The 18078-nt window shown below is 35.1% G+C and overlaps 1 protein-coding gene across 3 annotated transcripts in view; it reads left to right on the top strand.

The window, feature by feature from the left end:
* LOC150088637 (sprouty-related, EVH1 domain-containing protein 2-like) overlaps positions 1–18078 on the top strand; it is a 408094-nt gene that overhangs the window by 378403 nt on the left and 11613 nt on the right. For 2 of the 3 annotated variants that reach the window (XM_090370832.1, XM_090370831.1), the window contains one exon: positions 11870–11928. In XM_090370832.1, coding sequence (XP_090226958.1) covers positions 11870–11928 — 59 coding nt within the window. The remainder of the gene's footprint in view (positions 1–11869; positions 11929–18078) is intronic. The other variant, XM_090370833.1, reaches the window with a different exon arrangement.

The raw sequence follows: 18078 nt of genomic DNA, 5'->3' as shown, positions 1-18078 counted from the left end.
CATGAAAATTTACTTTCAGCCAGATAAAATTGATTGTCGCTTTATAAGTGGATGGTTTGAATAAACTTAAAGAAAGATTAGGAAAATTATTAGAGGGGATGGACAAGTGAGATGGTGTTTTTTTTTTTTTTTTTTGTTCTGGTTTCATATATATGTTTTGCTTTCTTGCATCATATATATATATAGTTAATCTTGTTAAATTAAATAATGGACTTAAATGAAATTTACTGCACAACCAGTACTTCATTTGTTAAAATTGATCTGCAAGATAACAAGATAGGTGTACTGTGTGGTATTTTTTTGCAATAAAATGTTTTAGTTATATTTTGTAACCAGTATTGAAAAACTCTTTCATGTTATGATATTCGCCCTTTATAAAAATCACTGGTTATTATTACTAACATCTTTTTTGTTAAACAATGCTATGGCCATGGTCACTGATGCCATTTAAACAACTCTCACTTTAAGGAATTGACTTCTGCCTTGGTAACATAAGTCTATGATTTAAATCCAGACTATGACTGTAGAAACATTTTCTAGGATTTTTCATCCACTGCTGAATTAATTGGTCTTGGAAGGTTACAGAAAACTGTAACTGATCAATTAACTCATCTATTTGTTCTGGTAGATTAGATTTTCTTTGCAGAGAATTTATAGAACTCGGATAATTTACTATCACATTACATGATATATCATGGGCTGAGTTGCATTTGTGCTAATTAAGTTGTTTGTTGTTTTGGTTTTTTTAGGAGCATTAGCAACTACGGCCATATTGCTCCGGGATATGCGGTGGTCATTCCCTGACCTTTCCACATCCTCCGTATTTGGTGGTGACATGCTCAAACCCCGGTCTAATCAAGAAGCGTGTGCTATGCACTGCTGCTGCTCCTTCCCACCTGGCTACGGAGGCGTCAGTGCTAATTAAGACAACTCAACCCTCTTTAATGGGGTTAGATAAGAAAGGCCAAAAATGGCTTCCTTATGAATAAATAGTAGTTATTTTTGTAAACTGATGTATATAAAAAAAGGGCTATTCTAGAAATATTCTCCAGAATTCTAGTTGTTATAAGCACATTTATGGCCCAAGGGGGAAAAAAAAAAATATATCTGTATCTGAAGTTCCAAATTATGAACTGTTATTTATTTATTTTATTTATTATTTTTTTTTTAGTATTCTGATTGTATACACAGTGAGGGTAAACAAGCTTCAGTCCATTGAATATGTAATGAACATGAATATCAAAAATGGTTGTGTTGATAAATGTCATTTTGTGTCTCATTTAGTTATGAGGTGTGATTTTTATACTGAAGCATATCATGAGATCTTCAAACAGGAAATTTGATGGAATGGGCTCTGGGAAACTTTATCTCTGCCTGCTTTCTTTTTTTTTTTTTTTTTTTTTTCCCCTTCAAAAGTTGCATAACACCATGGAGAGAATTTGTTGCACCCAAATGACTTCAAAAGCAGAACTGCAAAGAGACAGTAAAGAATGCTTGTTAAGTTAAACAATATTAGATGTGGTGGTAGTAGTGAACTTGTGGTATGCATACAACTTACATATATATGAGATAAGTAGAAATTGTTTCTCGTGGACAATGGAAAATAAGAGTACATGTTTCTCATGTGCTTATATTTTCATATAAATAACTGCTTGTATAATGAGAAACAGTAAATATTTCAGGCATTCTATTTTATACTTCACTTTTATACTTCCCCCATAAAATTTACAAAAAAAAAAAAAAAAAAAAATCTGCTATGCAGTTTTACTGAAAGTCTTGTTTTTCTTTAGAAAATTTATATCACTCTTGTGTTATCTTTTTCAAATGTACACGTTAGTATTTGTTTGCACACATGTTGATACAGATCTACCAAGTGAGGCCATGATTGATATGATAACCTCACTTGAATCAATCTAGACAGATGCCACTGTGTATTTGTCTTTTATTCAGCACACATGTAGTTGGCATCAGAGTTTCTGTGATCATGTTTTCTTGCTTGTGAATAGGAAGGTTGCATACAGTTGTTATTGCATTACTTCAGTTAAGTAATGTTAGGTAGGGAAAAAATATAAAAAAGTAAGAAGCATATAATTTTCAAGTCAGAAAAAAGCAGTGTTTGCACATGCTGTTACTGCCAATGTGATGTAAAAACTAAGAAGCTTTTTTTTTTTTTCCATAAGCATTTTAGAAATCCATATGCATTTCTAAATGCTTGAAAATAAAGCATTTAGAAATTAATATTTCTATAAAGTGGTCATAGGAGTTGTATGCAAGAAACAGTTTTGATCTTATGTACTTGACTTTAGAAAAGCATTTGGCACAGTCCCATGTGGGAGATTGCTCTACATGATGGAGCATATTGGGATTATAGGAAAGAGCCAAAGGTAGATTGAACACTGGCTGAAAGACAAGAGAGGTTGTTATAAATGGCCACTATGAGTGGGCTAGGATCCCTCAGTCCAGTGCTGGGGCATCTTATTTTTGATTTTGTTCAGTCATATCAATGAGAGAATAAAGGATATGATGTTGAAATTTGCAGATGTTATGTGAAAGTTGGGATGGTGATTATTGATAGAAATGGATAGGCTTCATGAATGGACATAGAAATGAGTTACATTTCTTAATGTTCAGTCTGGAGGTTCTTTCTTAATGTTTATGCCAACAAAAGACTAACTTTGTGAAAGGGTTAAAAGACAGTGACTCATCTGGTGAGAATGGTAAAGGATTCTCTATATGGAGAGACTACAGAGCTTGGAAACCAGATAGAATGAATGGTGAAATTTTTACCTTGAAAAGGATCACAAATACAGTAGTTTGCTTGTATGGTGTTTTATCAACCTTTGAATAATCTTCCTTTCTGGGTGGTTGAGATTGATGCTGAATTTAAGGGGCAACTGGATCACTACTTTGTCACTGATAATTGGAGCTTACTAATACTAAAGGAGTCGAATTATGGATGGCCCACCAAATAAAGTGGTAGTTGGGTTAAACAGGTACTTCTTGATATTGGTTTAGTCTGTAGACTCTTCAGTAGGTAGCAGCCTATTTTCCAAAAAAATTACACAGCATCCAAGAAACTACAGTAGTTTCTTAGCCATTATTGGTGGAGAGGTAGTGTGTAGTCTCCAAATTTAGGAAAACATTGAAAACACTTTAACCAGGAGAAAGTAGTGCAGAGGAGTCAGCTTTCTATAATGTAAGTGAGATAATAATCTGTCAGAAAAGCTACTGAAACTGAGATAAGGTATGCCTGGTGGACTGTACATTCAGTTATGCTAAAAAAGATGGTCTGTTGAGTATATCAAGCTGTAAGTAACGTTACTGAGGAGGAAAAGAGGAGAAAGGAGACTATAGACCAGCGTTTCCCAAACCTTTTTGCTTGCAGACCCTTTTCACTTCGAAAAATAACTACTGATCCTCAGTAACTTTAAGAAAAGATTAGGAAATATAGGGTAACCTCACGTTAATATAGGGTGACCAGATGATAGGTATCCAAAATTAAAAATTTATACCTCAGAACCGATTTATTATATGTTTACAGTACCTTTTTCAAACTGACACAAAAAATAACTGAATAATGAACAGTCACTATTTGAGTATACATTCAGTTGTACTTCATAGACTACTAGTGTGAAGAATGGTGTTTCTTTGTCTCAAAGTCCTTTAAAGATGGAAGCAATTGTAAGACAACTGAATTCTCATGTCTGGTGTGACAACCAGTCTGTAATGATATTTAGATTTTGTTGCCACATACCTTGAGAATCTGGCTTCACACAGATAAGTTGTGGAAAACAAAAGGAGTTTTAGCACTGCATATTTAGTTGTGGATATTCTTGAAGAAAACTGCACCAGCATTCAATCAGAGGAAGCTCACTGAATTTCTGTTTCAAGCTAGTATCAGAAGTAATAATCAAAATTCATAATTTTGCACAGACGTGCCATCCAGTTTCTCTGAAACACAAAATGGATTTCAGACTCAGGTAGTGTCATTGGTAGAAGATGGAAAGTATTTCTGAAATGCCTGTGCAAACCATTTAAATGTTGGATGATGCTACCATAAATAGTTTATTCCAGGCTAGATTCTGTTTCTATCAAAAAGTCATTTAGTTTGCAAGTATTCATACTGCCTTTTTTTCTACACACCTCTTCCAAAATTCGAGTTTGCATTGAAAAGATGCAATTCTGTCCCTTGTTGAGAACATTGACATGCCCTTTCCTTGACATCAGAGATTTAGTTCATTAATTCTCGTAAAAATGTTTGCTAAGTATGCCAATTTCTGCAGCCAAGATGGATTTACCAAAGAGTGAGAAAGATAAAATGAGTGATCGATAAAAAAAATAAATAAATTTCCAAGTGAAGTTCAAAAACTCTAACAAGTACTTTTCCTCTAGAAAGCCACCTTATTTTTGTATGCCGTTTTGTGTGTTCGATGCCCATTTCTTTGCAAAATAACTTAAACTCTCTGCTATTAAGTGGCATAAATTTAATGTGGTTCATTGTCTTTACAGCATCATCTAATACAGTTTTCAGGTCTCTTTCCATCGTTTTGGTGACGAGTGCTTGTCAATGGAGCACACAGTAACAACTTGAACAAAACAGTGCCAGCTCTTTGATATGCACCACCACCACCCCAGCTGTTTTTCCTGTTATTGCTCTAGGTCTTATCAGTGCATACATCAACACACTTTTCCGAACTGATTTCATGTTTTATTGTGTAACTATATATGACATTAAACATTTCTTCTCCAGTTGCACAACTTTCAAGAGATTTACGGAGCAGTAACTCTTCCTCGGTTTTGCTTTGGAACATGTAACGTACAAATGCAAGTAATACTTCTAGCCCTGACATTTATTTATTTCTTAAGTTACAACAAAAAAGCAAAGCTGGATTTGAGTCACGACACCAATTGTTTTTCTATACCTACTGACAGATCTTGATTGCGATGTTTAACTTATTATTATTAGATAACTGAACCGTTTCAAGTTTCTTTTTCGACTGTTCCCAAGAACAAAAGTTGTCATTTCCACTGCACGTCTTAATTTGGGTTTCGGCAATTCTATGGGCTACTAAAAGTGCAATGCAGTAATTTATGTAGGAGACCTCAGTAGCATTTTCATTATCAGTTTTTGAACTTTTGTCCACACTGGGTGCAAAAGATCAGAGTTTCAGTCCTGTTGGTAACAGGAGCAAACATTGAGTTTCTCTCAGGATAACTTAGAATGTTTTCTTTTTTTTTTGGCTGGTGCAGCAAAAGCCTCAAAGTTTTCTTGCATCATATGGCTAATTATAATAATGTGCATAATGCTTTTGGACCCCGTATGAGAGCAGTCTCTGTGATGTTTTCTGATGTGCAGGTGCATCTTATTCCACCCTGAGTCTTTTTGAGAGCAAAACCAGTTTCTTCAGACCATACCCATGTATTAATGATCTGAGTACACTGGATCTATGCTTAAGCCTTAAAATTAATGCAAAGTAAATGTTGAGTGGCCTCATTTTTGTAAAATGCCTGACATGAAAGGCACATTGAGCACTATTCCGTAGTTACTAAATGGGGACGAGTATGTCAGGTGACGAAATCCTCCCTCTTCATCATGCTGGTATGCAGAAAACTAGTTTTTAAAATCACCTGTTTCCCTGCCCCACTCCACCCTGTACTTGTTTAGTATGTCATTAGCTATCATATTATGAAACTGAAATATATAAGATTCAGACAGAAATTAATGCCTGTTTGAGTATAAACATACAAAAAATTATACATTAAACTTTAGAGAGATGTTATTCAAAATCTTTCTAATATTGTTCCATATATCCACCATTAGTATTTAAACTTTTCTTCTTTTTTTTTTTGTCAATCTTTCCATTTAGGTACATTTAGATAGATATGGCATTCTGAGTAACATAAAATGTGTTTTTTATTAAGGGAAAATCAATTCTAACTAACTTAGGCTATTTTGACACAGTGACTCATGAGCGATGTAGGGAACAACTTCAACACACTTTATTTGGATTTTAGTAAGGCATTTGATTCAGTCCCTCATGAGAGGTTACTTTATAAACTGGAATATGTGTAAATTACTGTAAAAATTCTAAGGTGGTCTGTTGGGTGGCTGCAGGGCAGAAGGCAGAGAGTATTGATTAATGTATATTCTTCAGTTTGGTGTAAAGTCAGAAGTGAGGTACCCCAAGGATTCGTTCTTGGACCACTTATTTCTGATTTTCATAAATGACATTTATGAAGGGACAGAAGGCATGATGTTAAAATTTACAGATGATGTAAAGATTGGTAGAGTAGTTAATGATCAGTACCAAGCAGTGCATCCTTCAGGATAACTTGAACAGGCTGCAGGAATGATCAGAAAAGTGGCAGCTATGTTTTAATGCAGCAGAATGCAAGGTCTTACACTTGGGGAATAGCAACCTCAAAATAAATTATACACTTGGTGGGGGTGAATTAAAAATAGTAGAGAAGAAAGGGATCTGGGAATTATAGTATGGGCAGATATGAAGTTTTCTGAGCAGTGTAATCGGCAGCCACGAGAGCACATGATGTCCTATTTATGATTTATCGAATATTATTGTGTAGAGGTAGGAAGGACATAGTCCCGCTCTACAAGGCAATTGTAAGGCATCTGGAATACTGTGTTAAAGTATGGAGATTTCATTTGAAAAAAGACAGAGCTTCTTGAAAGGGTCCAAAATGGGAAACTTGCATGCTAAACTTGCATCCACCCTTTTGCTAAAAGTTTCCCAAAATGGGAAACTTTTAGCAAAAGGGTGGCCATACGAGGAAAGACTCAAATTATGTGGGCTACAACCAGGCACCTCAGAGGTGACATGATTGAGGTTTATAAGTTTCAGAGAGGGGTTATTAAAATGAATGAAGCCAACATTTTCAATGTTATAAGTAGTGCAGAACTAGGGGACTTGCATTCAAATTACAGGCAACTCTTGGTTTAAGAACATTCGCTATAATGAATGTCACAATTCATTCAAAATTTCTTAAACTCGCCAATAGATAGTTTCTTATAAAACTTAATGCCAAATGTATAGTGAACATAATTGTAAGATTTAAATAAAACATTTTAAAAAATGTATTTATTACAATAATTATCAGAAAATTGTTATTATGATTATACTGAACTGTTCTTGGTTAATGAAACTAATCTAGCCAGTAAAAAAACATCGGTTTACATGCCACGCCATGTAGAATGTTTTCTCATGGGAAATAAATCGGTGATTCCCCTATTATAGTATAATAGGATTATCACTTGCTTTGCCTAGGTTATCTTAGATGGTCAACTGTTGGCTCACTTAGGATTTGGGAAAGGGAAGCTTTCCCATCCCTTTCTCTTCCAGTCGCAAAGATACCTGAAACGGATAATAGCAGCACTGCGAATACATAGCAAAAAATGTGCCCCACCTGAACTTTTGCATCGCACAACAACAAACGTGGTCAGTTGTTTTATAGACACCATTCAGTGTAGTTCTGCATTTGGTGACTTAAAAATATATTTTTAACTGAAGAAATTGTTGAACTGAGCAAAAAAAATAAATGGACCTCGACCTTGATGTGAGAGAGCTTTTGGACTTTTTTGAGTAATTAACAACTGATGAAAAATTTAAATAGAGAGACATCTAAATTCTGAAGTAACAAAAGAACCTGATATTCCACAGTCTCCCAGAACATTTACAAGGCAGAAGAAAATGGCTGCAGCTTTTAAATCAATTTCTGAGGGGTTAGCAATCTTTGAAGAAGCAAATATGGAAAGAATTGCAAAAGTGGAAAGAGGCATTTATGGCTGTCTAGCATGCTACAGTGAGATATTTGAAAAAAAAAAAAAAAAAAGGAACTAACTGGACAATTTTCTATAAAAACATATTTTAAAAAAATGGAAAACCCAGCTGTTTCTTCATTATCAGATGCCCTTCCATCTACCTCATCTGTACCTAGTGTCACTTATGTGGAAAATATTGAACTCTGAAGAAGATATTGACAAGTAAAATTTGACATACATGTGTATGTACAGTACATTTATTATGTTAGTACTCATTTTCTTTATTTCTATTTTGTAACTCTGTTTTTAATTAAAATTAACGAATGCGATATCTTGTTTTTTTTATTCTTTTCTTATTTTATTTTATGTATCATATATAATAAACCATAAAGCATACATACATTATAATAAAACATATTGTACAGACCATTCCATGTTTAGTACATGGTTTTAATGCTTTAAAATGGATTCTAACTTATATGATATGTATCGTAAAAGCTCAGGAATGTAAGATACACATAACGAACGTCTTGGAATGGAACTCTTTCGTAAACTGAAAGTTGCCTGCACAGGGAAAGAGGTTTTGACTAGATTGTAGGAAGGTTTCTTTTAGCAAGTGAGTCATTGATTGCTGGAACAGGTTGTTGAGGTTGACAGTTTGAATAAATTCAAAGGTCAAATGGATAGTTACTTATGTAAAGAAGGAAAGCAAATAATTGATAATTGTATTTTCTTATCTACTCTTCCCCCCCCCCCATTTGGTGCAGCAAAAGCCTGTGGTGGCTTCCTTGCACTATATGGCTATTACTATCTCATAAATGCACCTTTATAGAGTTAATAATTCTGATTTTTTTTTTTTTTTTTTTTTTTTAGGTCAGTTTTTCACTGTTTTACCTTTTTTTATCAGATTTAAAGCTTTTTGTGAAGATGCTTCTTCAGATATCCAAATAGCATAAAATAATATTAAAAAAATATGGAGCCAGCTCCAAAGAAAGCTGTTTCCATATGTTTTTAATATTATTTTATGTTATTTCTCTGTAAGGAAGACGAGACACAATTGTCTCTCTTAGGTTAGAAAGTTTCCTTACTGTGGTCTGTGTGAACCTGCTTTGTGATGATGCAGTGTCATTAGGATTTTCTTTAGACATTTTCTTCACCTTTTAACCCTTTCATGAGTCAGTTGCCCTGAACATGTGTGTCAGGTAGTGAGTTTCCAATAGCTGTGGAATTTTGAAATTTTCAAAAAATGAAAACTTTGCACATAAGTGTTTTAAAAATCATCATGAAAAACAGTTCATCAAAAAATTTTAAAAATTCCACATTTACTTTTTTGCAATAATATTCTCTACAACGACAGTGAAACCTCCTTAAGCAGGTGGTTGATTGCTGGAACAAACTTTCATCTGTCGTAGAAGTTGATAATTTAAACAGATTCAAGGCAGAACTAGACAGACATTTGGAGTGGGTGAATGGATGAAATAAGAAGGGGGTGTGGTTTTTTTTTTTTTGGCTGATGTTATATAGGTTTGCTTTCTTGCATCATGTGCCCTTGCTAATGCTTAAGTACTGCATATGAGTAGCAGTAACCCCAGAGTAACATATCAACTGTGTGGTATTACACTCAGGGTGGTAGAAAATGAAAAAGACCTGGTGGTAATTGTGTAGTCAGATATGAATTTTTCTGAGCAGTGCAGATGGTCTGCAAGAGTAGCTCATGGTGTCTTGTCAATGATATACAGGAATTTTTCTATCGAATAAGGAGGTGATTATCCCCTTGTATATGGCAGTGGTCAGGCTACACCGTGAGATACTGGTCTGGAAGTCTCATTTTAGGTAGGATGTAGAGCTGCTGGAATGAGTACAGAGGATGGCAACAAGATTAGTGAATGGAACAAAGGGTTGCTCTTACAAAGAGAGGCTTAAGTTTTGCAAATTACAGTTTCTGTAGACTAGGCACCTGCGATTGAGGTGTATAAGACCTTGAATGGGTTAAGCAAGCTCAATGCTGATGGGATTCTTCTTCTTGCCCAGATTAATTGCCTCAGGGTATATAAATTCAAATTGAGGAAAGACAGTTTGCCTATTATTTTGTATCTGTTTTTGCTCTGAGTTACAGTAATTTTGATAATAATGACAATACAGTTTGCCTTTAGCCAGCAGCTGGCTGATTGATGGAACAAACTACCATCTGTCATTGTAGAAGTTGACAGCTTAAATAAAATCAAGGCAGAACTAGACAAACATTTGGAGGGAATGGATTGGTGAAATGGGAAGTGTTTTTTTTTTTTTTTTTTTTTTTTTTTTGGCTGATGCTGTATAAGCTTGCTTTCTTGCATCATATGCCTGTACTAATGTTAATGCTAAGAGGAAGAACCTGAAAAAGATGAACAGTAGCATGACCCAAAATTGAAAAAAAAATGCTGATGCATTAGGTTATTTAAATACATTAAATGAATTCTATGTGAGCAAAGATGATAAATATGGTATAAAACTAGTGAGCAAATTTTTTCTCTGAGTTTACAGTAATTTTGATAATAATGACAATACAGTTTGCCTTTAGCCAGCAGCTGGCTGATTGATGGAACAAACTACCATCTGTCATTGTAGAATGTCGTAGAAATACGTGTAGAAATATCTAGAATGTTTATGCAGTGTAGAAATATCTAGAATGAAAATTAAATTGTCAAAATGATTCTCTGAACAAAGCAATTTATATTAATTTTTTACTAAAAGTTTAATGATGTTTTATAGTAAATAACAAGTCTTATTTATTAAAAAGTAATTATGCATTATTTATTAAAAGTTAATTGAAACATAAATGTGTAATGATAAGCAAAAAAAGTCTGTGATAAGTAACCAGTTACAGTGAATTTCATTTTTTCCAAATTATTGAAACTGACTAAACACTAACCTCAGCAAAGCAAACACCTTCCTATAGCAGACACTTTCTTCTGCCCCAGTAGTGTCCACTATAGAGAGGTTTAACTGTATGTTATGATTCATTTATATCAATTTGGGATCTGAATTCCAGAGAATTTCTTCAATTCCAGCTTTTGTAAGCCAAAATCAGAAAGCTAACCAGTTCTGATCTCCTTTAGTTTTTACATCTGTTTTCATGCTACCATCTGCTATATACTGTCTGCAATTAATTGGTAATACAGATAAGAGGTAGTGGCACAAACTGGAAAATTTCAAGAAAGTTTGTATATTAATGGACTCATTATACATGAACTTTAAAGCTACATTTTACTTGTGAAAAGGTTAAGGATTTCTTATGGTTAGACTTTGTTTTCTTTGTTAGCAGTGTTGTACCTCTGTAAGAAAATCAGTCCTTTCCCATCCCAAATACAGAAGCCATGATTAAAAACCCCCACCCTTCCCAAAATGGATGATGCCTCCATTCCATAAACTGTTGTTTAGAATTGGGTTACAGTGAAACACTAATGTCCTATCTCCTGTTATTACTTTTCCTGGACAATTAACAAAATAATGGTCATGGCAGATCTTTTTCTGATTATACTTAATTTCTGTTGTCATTATCTTTGGTACCAGTTTATTGGGTAGTTTTCTATAATTACTTGCTCTGATAAATTTGGTACACTTTAACAACTGGGCTCACTCAATTGATAAATTGTTAAAAGACCTTCTTCTGAATGAGTTCAGTCCTTTTGTTAAAGTAATTTACATGCCAAATATATTTAAATATTTTGGTCATTTTCTATCATTAGATGGTTTCTTTATAAATCTTTAGTTCATGAATATTCACATCACAAAAGTTACCTAATGATAAAAGAAAATGGATTGCCAACTAATTATCATTAAGGGCATCATTTCCCTTTGCCTTAACCTAGAAAAGACAGTTTTCATTAAGTGCTAGTAATGAGTGAATGTAATGTAGTACTGAAATAACTTGTAAGGTGCATTTTTTAGTTGTGTTACGAGCATTACTTTTTTTTTTTTGACTATTGTGGTGATATGTAGAAGCTTCAGAAATGATCATTTGTTATTCCAGCTCATAGTATTTTTGTGATGTATTCATTGTATTAAATTTCTAATAGGGAGTAACAAACGTTTTTTTTTTTCTTCTGTTAGGAATGGAAAATTTCTTTTATGGGTTGGAATCAGAAATGGGTGATGATGATGTTTTTATGGTAAGCATTCTGCTATTTATTGTATTGTATTAATTTAGTGAAGTTTTAATGTCTTATGATAATTTAAATGCAGAAATGTAAATAGGCATACCTTGATAATGCAAAGAATATTTTGATGATAGTCACTTTATGCATAAAGAAGTACTGTATCCAAACTCCTCAGTAATTAATAACTCATTCTCAGTTTGAGATAAAATCTGTTGAACTTGCATTTTACTTGAGAAACTAAGGCTTGCCTATTGCCATAAAAACATTTGTGAAAAATTTATTCTTGTATCATTTGCCTTTTTTCCAAGAAGGGTGGGAATGATCTTTAAATAACCAGAATTTTGTTCCTGTTATTTTAAAAAAAAAAAAAAAAAAAACAGCCAAACAAAATTACTTATAAAATGTTAGTTGTATACTTGATTACATTACATCACTCAAATTGCAAGACAGCTCATGTTTTGGTTGTGTTTGGGAGCAGTTTGAAAATAGTGATTCAACTAATAACGTGTATACAGGAAGAGATTGCTTGATTTTTATAAGTAAAAAAAATCCACTGAAATTTGGAACTGGTTGGTAGACATTTATACTGAGAACATTGTAGAATGTATTACACATCACTTAAAGGATTAATGATCATATATACAAGGAGGGAGGGAGAAGGAGGAGAATTCAAATTGCTGTGTAACAATGGTTTTTTTTGCATAATGGCATGTATCTTCCAAATATTGGTTTACATCATAGGACACAAACTTATATTACGAAGGCATAAACATTCTTTTCAGTTGAGACAATTGGTTAAACGATCTCAGAAACTATATTGAAAAGTAATATAATAGTGTTACTTATATTTATTTTAACAGTGAAACAATTACAGTAAATTTGAGAAGTAAAAGTAGATTCAGATTACTTAATGCTCCATCCTTGGAACATCAGTATTCATTCTGGTCATTCATATAATAGAAAAATATTATGTATCTTAGACAATTTTTAGAACTAAATTTGCTTCTATTCATAATTAAAACTGTGCTGAATACAATTTTGGTATTCATTGTGCTGTAGTCGATATTTAGAAGGAATCGCACGATTTCTGTCACACAGGTACATTCAGATGTATAATTTTTGTTTTAGCATTAGTAGAGGCACATGATGCAAGAAAGAAAGCTTATACAGCATCACAGAAAAAAAAAACTTCCCATTTCACTGATCCATTCATTCCAAATGTTTGCCTTGAATTTATTTAAGCTATCAACTTCCACAACAACAGATAGAAGTTTGTTCCAGCAAGAAACTACCCACTGGCTAAAGGCAAACTTCCACACATCTATTCTACAACTGTCTTTCCTCGGTTTAAATCTATGCTCCCTCAAGTTTTTAATCCGAGCAAGAGGAAGAATCCCATCAGCATTCAGCTTGCTCAACCCATTCAAGGCCTTAAACACCTCAATCAGCTTGCATCGCAGGTTCCTAGTCTCCAGAAGCTGCAAATTGCAAACTTAAGCCTTTCTTCATAACAGCACCCCTTTGTTCCCTTCTCTGTACTCCTAGCAACTCTAAATCCTTCCTAAAATGAGGCTTCCAGACCTGTATGCAATACTCAAGGTGTGGCCTGACCATTGCCTTATACAGGGGGATAATCACCTCCTTATCCATGCTTGCAAAATTGGTGTATATCATTGACAAGACCCCATGACCTACTCTGGCAGCCTGTCTGCACTGCTCAAAGAACTTCATATCTGACTGCACAATTACCCCCAGGTTTCTTTCATTTTCCACTACCCTGAGTGTAACACCACCCAGTTGGTACATTTCTCTGGGGTTACTGCTACCCATATGCAGTACTTTGCATTTGTCAACGTTAAACTTCAGTTGCCACTTCTCAGCCCATCTACCCAACTTTTCCAGATCCTGTTGCAGCAGTATACTGTCATTACTGTTATTAACAACCCTGCCAACCTTTGTATCATCTGCAGACTTTGACATTAAGCTTGATGTACCTTCATCAATATCATTGATAAATATACAAAACAACAATGGGCCCAATACCAAACCCTGAGGGACACCACTAATAACATTAGTCCATGTTGAGCAGTATCCATTGATTTACCACTCTGTCTTCTGCCACTTTTGTTTTGTTTCAGAGTGTTATGGCTACCAGTTTAGGTTATAAGCTCACTTTCACATTCCTGCCCTTTCTTCTAATACTGTATTGGCTTAAAGGAGATCAAGCATAAGATTTTAGGTTGCAGTAAGTTTTGTATTGCATATAGGCTTACTATATGCTTCTAAAGACATTTTGAAATGCCTAGTGAATGACCAAGATGGGTTATAGGCATCTCTCTGCTGATCATCAAAAGAAGGATGACTGTGGCAGCTAGAAGTCTATGCCTCTTTTGATTCATCAACTTTTGAGAGAGCTTATTAATTACCATGACTGTTACTTTCATATGATGGACGTAGCAATGTATAAGAAGGATAATAATTGAAGAAATGCTGTATCTAAGTTATCGTTCCTCTTTTATCTCACTGCCACATAGTGAAGACACCATCCTTAGAAGACTTTAGAGGCACAAGCATCATCTGCTGAACAGTATTATGATTTCAGTGAAGTGAGCTCAAGAAAATCTCCACATTTTCGTAATCAGCAGATGACTTAGTCATGAACTTAATCCATATCCAACACAGAGCTCTTGACATCTCATCTAAAATAATAATAGAATTTTACTAGGTCCTGGTTGTAAAATATCTGTCCATAGGAAAAGAAAAGACACATTACTTATGTAACTTTGTGTAAGAGAGTGGTTTAGCCCAATACAGATCACAAAGGCAATTATTGTCTTTCATGAAAGACAATATTGCCAATCCGTGCTCTGACTCCTCCTGTGTGTTCACAGAAAATTTCGGTTTTGTAACTGTATTCTTCTCTTTAAAAAGGGCATTGAAGTGTGGAAGGTGAATGAAGGTGGTGAAATTTGTGAGAATCAAGCACTGTGCATCATTGAGTACCTTCATTTAAAAGGAATGTCACTGAAAAAATTCATGAAGACATACAGCGAACATTAGCCAGATCTTGTTGTTCATCTGCCATGTTAAAAAAGCCAGGTTGCAGAATTTAAATGTGGACATGTAATAGTAGTATGTGATGCAAGGAAGCAAGCTTATATAGCATCAGCTGGGGGGGGGGGGGGGATTCACACATCCATTCCCTCTAAAAGTTTGTCCAATTCCTCCTTGAATTTATTTAAGCTATCAACTTCCACAAAGACAGATGGACATTTGTTCCAGCAATCAACTACCCACTGGCTAAAGGCAAATTTCCACACATCTATTCTACAACTGTCTTTCCTCAATATGAATTTATGCCCCTTCAGGTTTGTAATCTGAGCAAGAGGAAGAATCTCATTAGAATTGAACCTGCTCAACCCATTCAAGGCCTTATACACCTCAATTTGATCACCTCGCAGGTGCCTAGTCTCCAGATGCTGCAGTTTGCAGAACTAAAGCCTTTCTTGGTAAGAGGACCACTTCGTTGCCCTCACCAATCTTGTTGCCCTTCTCTATGCTCACTCAAGCAACTCTACATCATTTCCTAAAATGAGGTCTCCAGACCTGTACACAGTATTCAAGGTGTGGCCTGACCATTGCCTTATAAATAGGATAATCGCCTCCTTTTCCCTACTAGCAAAATTCCTGTATACTATTGACATTACCCCATTACCTGCTCTGGCAGCCTGTCTGCACTCTCAGAAAACTTCATATTTGACTGCACAATTATTCCCATGTCTTTTTAATTTTCTACCACCCTAAGTGTAGTACCACACAGTTGGTGTTTCTCTGGGGTTATTGGCCGACCGGGCTAGCCGAGTGGGTAAAGTACCTGCCCGGCAACCCAAAGGTCGTGGGTTCGATTCCCGCCTCGGGCTTGGATCAAAGTACTGCAAAAACCTTGGGAGGTGCAATATGGCCACAGAAGCCGATGCGCCAACAACTACCAAATCAAAAAAAAAAAAAAAAAATCAATCTGGGGTTATTTCTACCCATATGCAGTACATGGCATTTGTCAATGTTAAACTTCAGTTGCTACTTCTTTGCCCAATTTGCCCATCTTTTCTAGATCCTGTTGCAGTAGCACACTGCCATTACTGTCAGTAAAAACCCTGCCAACCTTTGTATCATCTGCATACTTGGACATTAAGACATTCATCAAAATTGATAAATATACAAAACAGTGGGCTCAACATGAACCTTGGGGGACTCCACTAATAACATTAGCCCACAAAGAGCAGCATCCATTGATTACCACTGTCTTCTCCCACTCAAACCACCTCTTTATCCATTGTAGCAACTTGCCCTTAATACCTTTCCATCCAGTTGGTACAGTAGTCTTCCATGCGCAACAGTATCAAAAGCTTTCCTGAAATCCAGGTATATGGTATCAAAAATTTTTTTTGCATCCAGTTCCTTTGTAACTACATCATAGTATCCAATCAGATTTGTCAGACAAAACTTTCCCTTAACAAACCCATGCTGTATCTGAATTATTACTATAGTCTTGTCTAAATGATCCTTTAACATGACAGTGTTAAAGATGCACACTGTAATGGGAGGCCTGATACCATGTCAACACATGCAAATGTGGATGCCATTTGTGACCTGAACATGCAAGACTGTAGAATAATGTTGAAGCACATTGTGACAACATTCAAAGTCTACCATGAGCATGCCCATGAAACTGTGTTGAATATTTTAGAAATGAAGGTCTCTTTCATTTCTAAATAATCAGGCCATCATGAAATTGGATGAAATACAGGACCCTGAAAGAAAAGACCAAACAAAAGAGTGGAAGCATCCCACTTCTGAAAAGTTTTTATAGAGTCTGGAAGTTGGCTTTGGAAAGTCATGGCATCTGTCCTCTGGGATGTGAGTGATCGTGGTTGATTTCCTGGAACTAGGTACTACTATAAATGCTCAGTATTATTTTAACCTACTGAGATGTCTCTGTGGGAACTTGGCCAAAGGAATTACCTTGCATCAAGACAATGCACCAGCGCATACAGCATTTGTGACTCACTCAATACTGCATGCCTGTGTGTTTGAGCTATAACAGCATCCTCCCTACTTACCAGATTTGTCTCTGTCGGACCATTTTCTATTTCCAAATATATGAATAGGGACTTGAAAGACAAATTTGACAGTGACAGTACTATGATGAACGCAGTCAACTGATTTAAGTTGAAACCTTCTGAATTTTATTCGAGTGGCTTACGAAAACTAGTATATCTTGCCAGAAAGTGTTGACTTGGGTGGGGGGGGGGGTACTTTTTTGAAAAATAAATATTTTCACAACTTTCCAGCATTCCTTCTATGAGAGGCTAGAAACTTTTCACCCAACCTCTCGTATTTGTTGATCCTTGGTGCTCTGCTCAGATGTGAATGTGCAGAACACCAAGACCATAAAGCTTTTTATTCTTCAATTGAAAATCTTGAAGTTAAGGAAAATGTGTTTTCTCTTTGTCGTTTTTGGGTTTACTTTTAAAAAACAAACAACCTGTATTAGTAATAACAAAAAAAAAAAGAAAAAAGATATGTAAACTGTATAAATAATTTCTGTTGTCTGTATGGTCAATATAAAACAGTGTCAGTGTGGCCCACCCTCAAAATTATAAAGAGAGCCTATTGCTTGTGTTTTGGCTGTGCTTTTGGAGACCACTTTTAAATCTGGTCATCACATATGATGACCAGATGTGAAGGCCAGCTGATAAATTTTCCACAGCCCTCATATTTCCTAAAATATAAGTAGTATAAATTGTGTTTATATGACACTTTTTGTTTGTTGAATGTATACAGGCAGATTCATCAATATCACTTTCTCTGTCAAAGAATAGCTAAAAGCAGGTAAATATATGAGAAGTTTCCAAAAAGTAAGGTAACACATTTTTTTTCTTAATAATGGTGAAAGAGAATTAGATGAAATGCGGTGGACAGATAGACCCATCACTAACATTCAAAGAGACCGTCAGTGCAGCGTTGTGGTACTGTCGCGTCACAGCAGATTCCAGTTGCAAAATGGCAGCTACCATGCGAGTGTGGTCCAAAACAGGTCTTCATGAAGTTATTTGCTTTTTCAAAAAAAGGGTCTTCACCAAGTGACTTTCACCATTAACT

The sequence above is a fragment of the Mastigoproctus giganteus genome, chromosome 3, assembly GCF_048544385.1.
Source record: "Mastigoproctus giganteus isolate SK-2022 chromosome 3, ASM4854438v1, whole genome shotgun sequence".
Lineage (NCBI taxonomy): Eukaryota > Metazoa > Arthropoda > Arachnida > Uropygi > Thelyphonidae > Mastigoproctus > Mastigoproctus giganteus.
The sequence above is the reverse complement of the archived record's forward strand: the minus strand, read 5'-3'. Positions and strand labels throughout refer to the sequence as shown.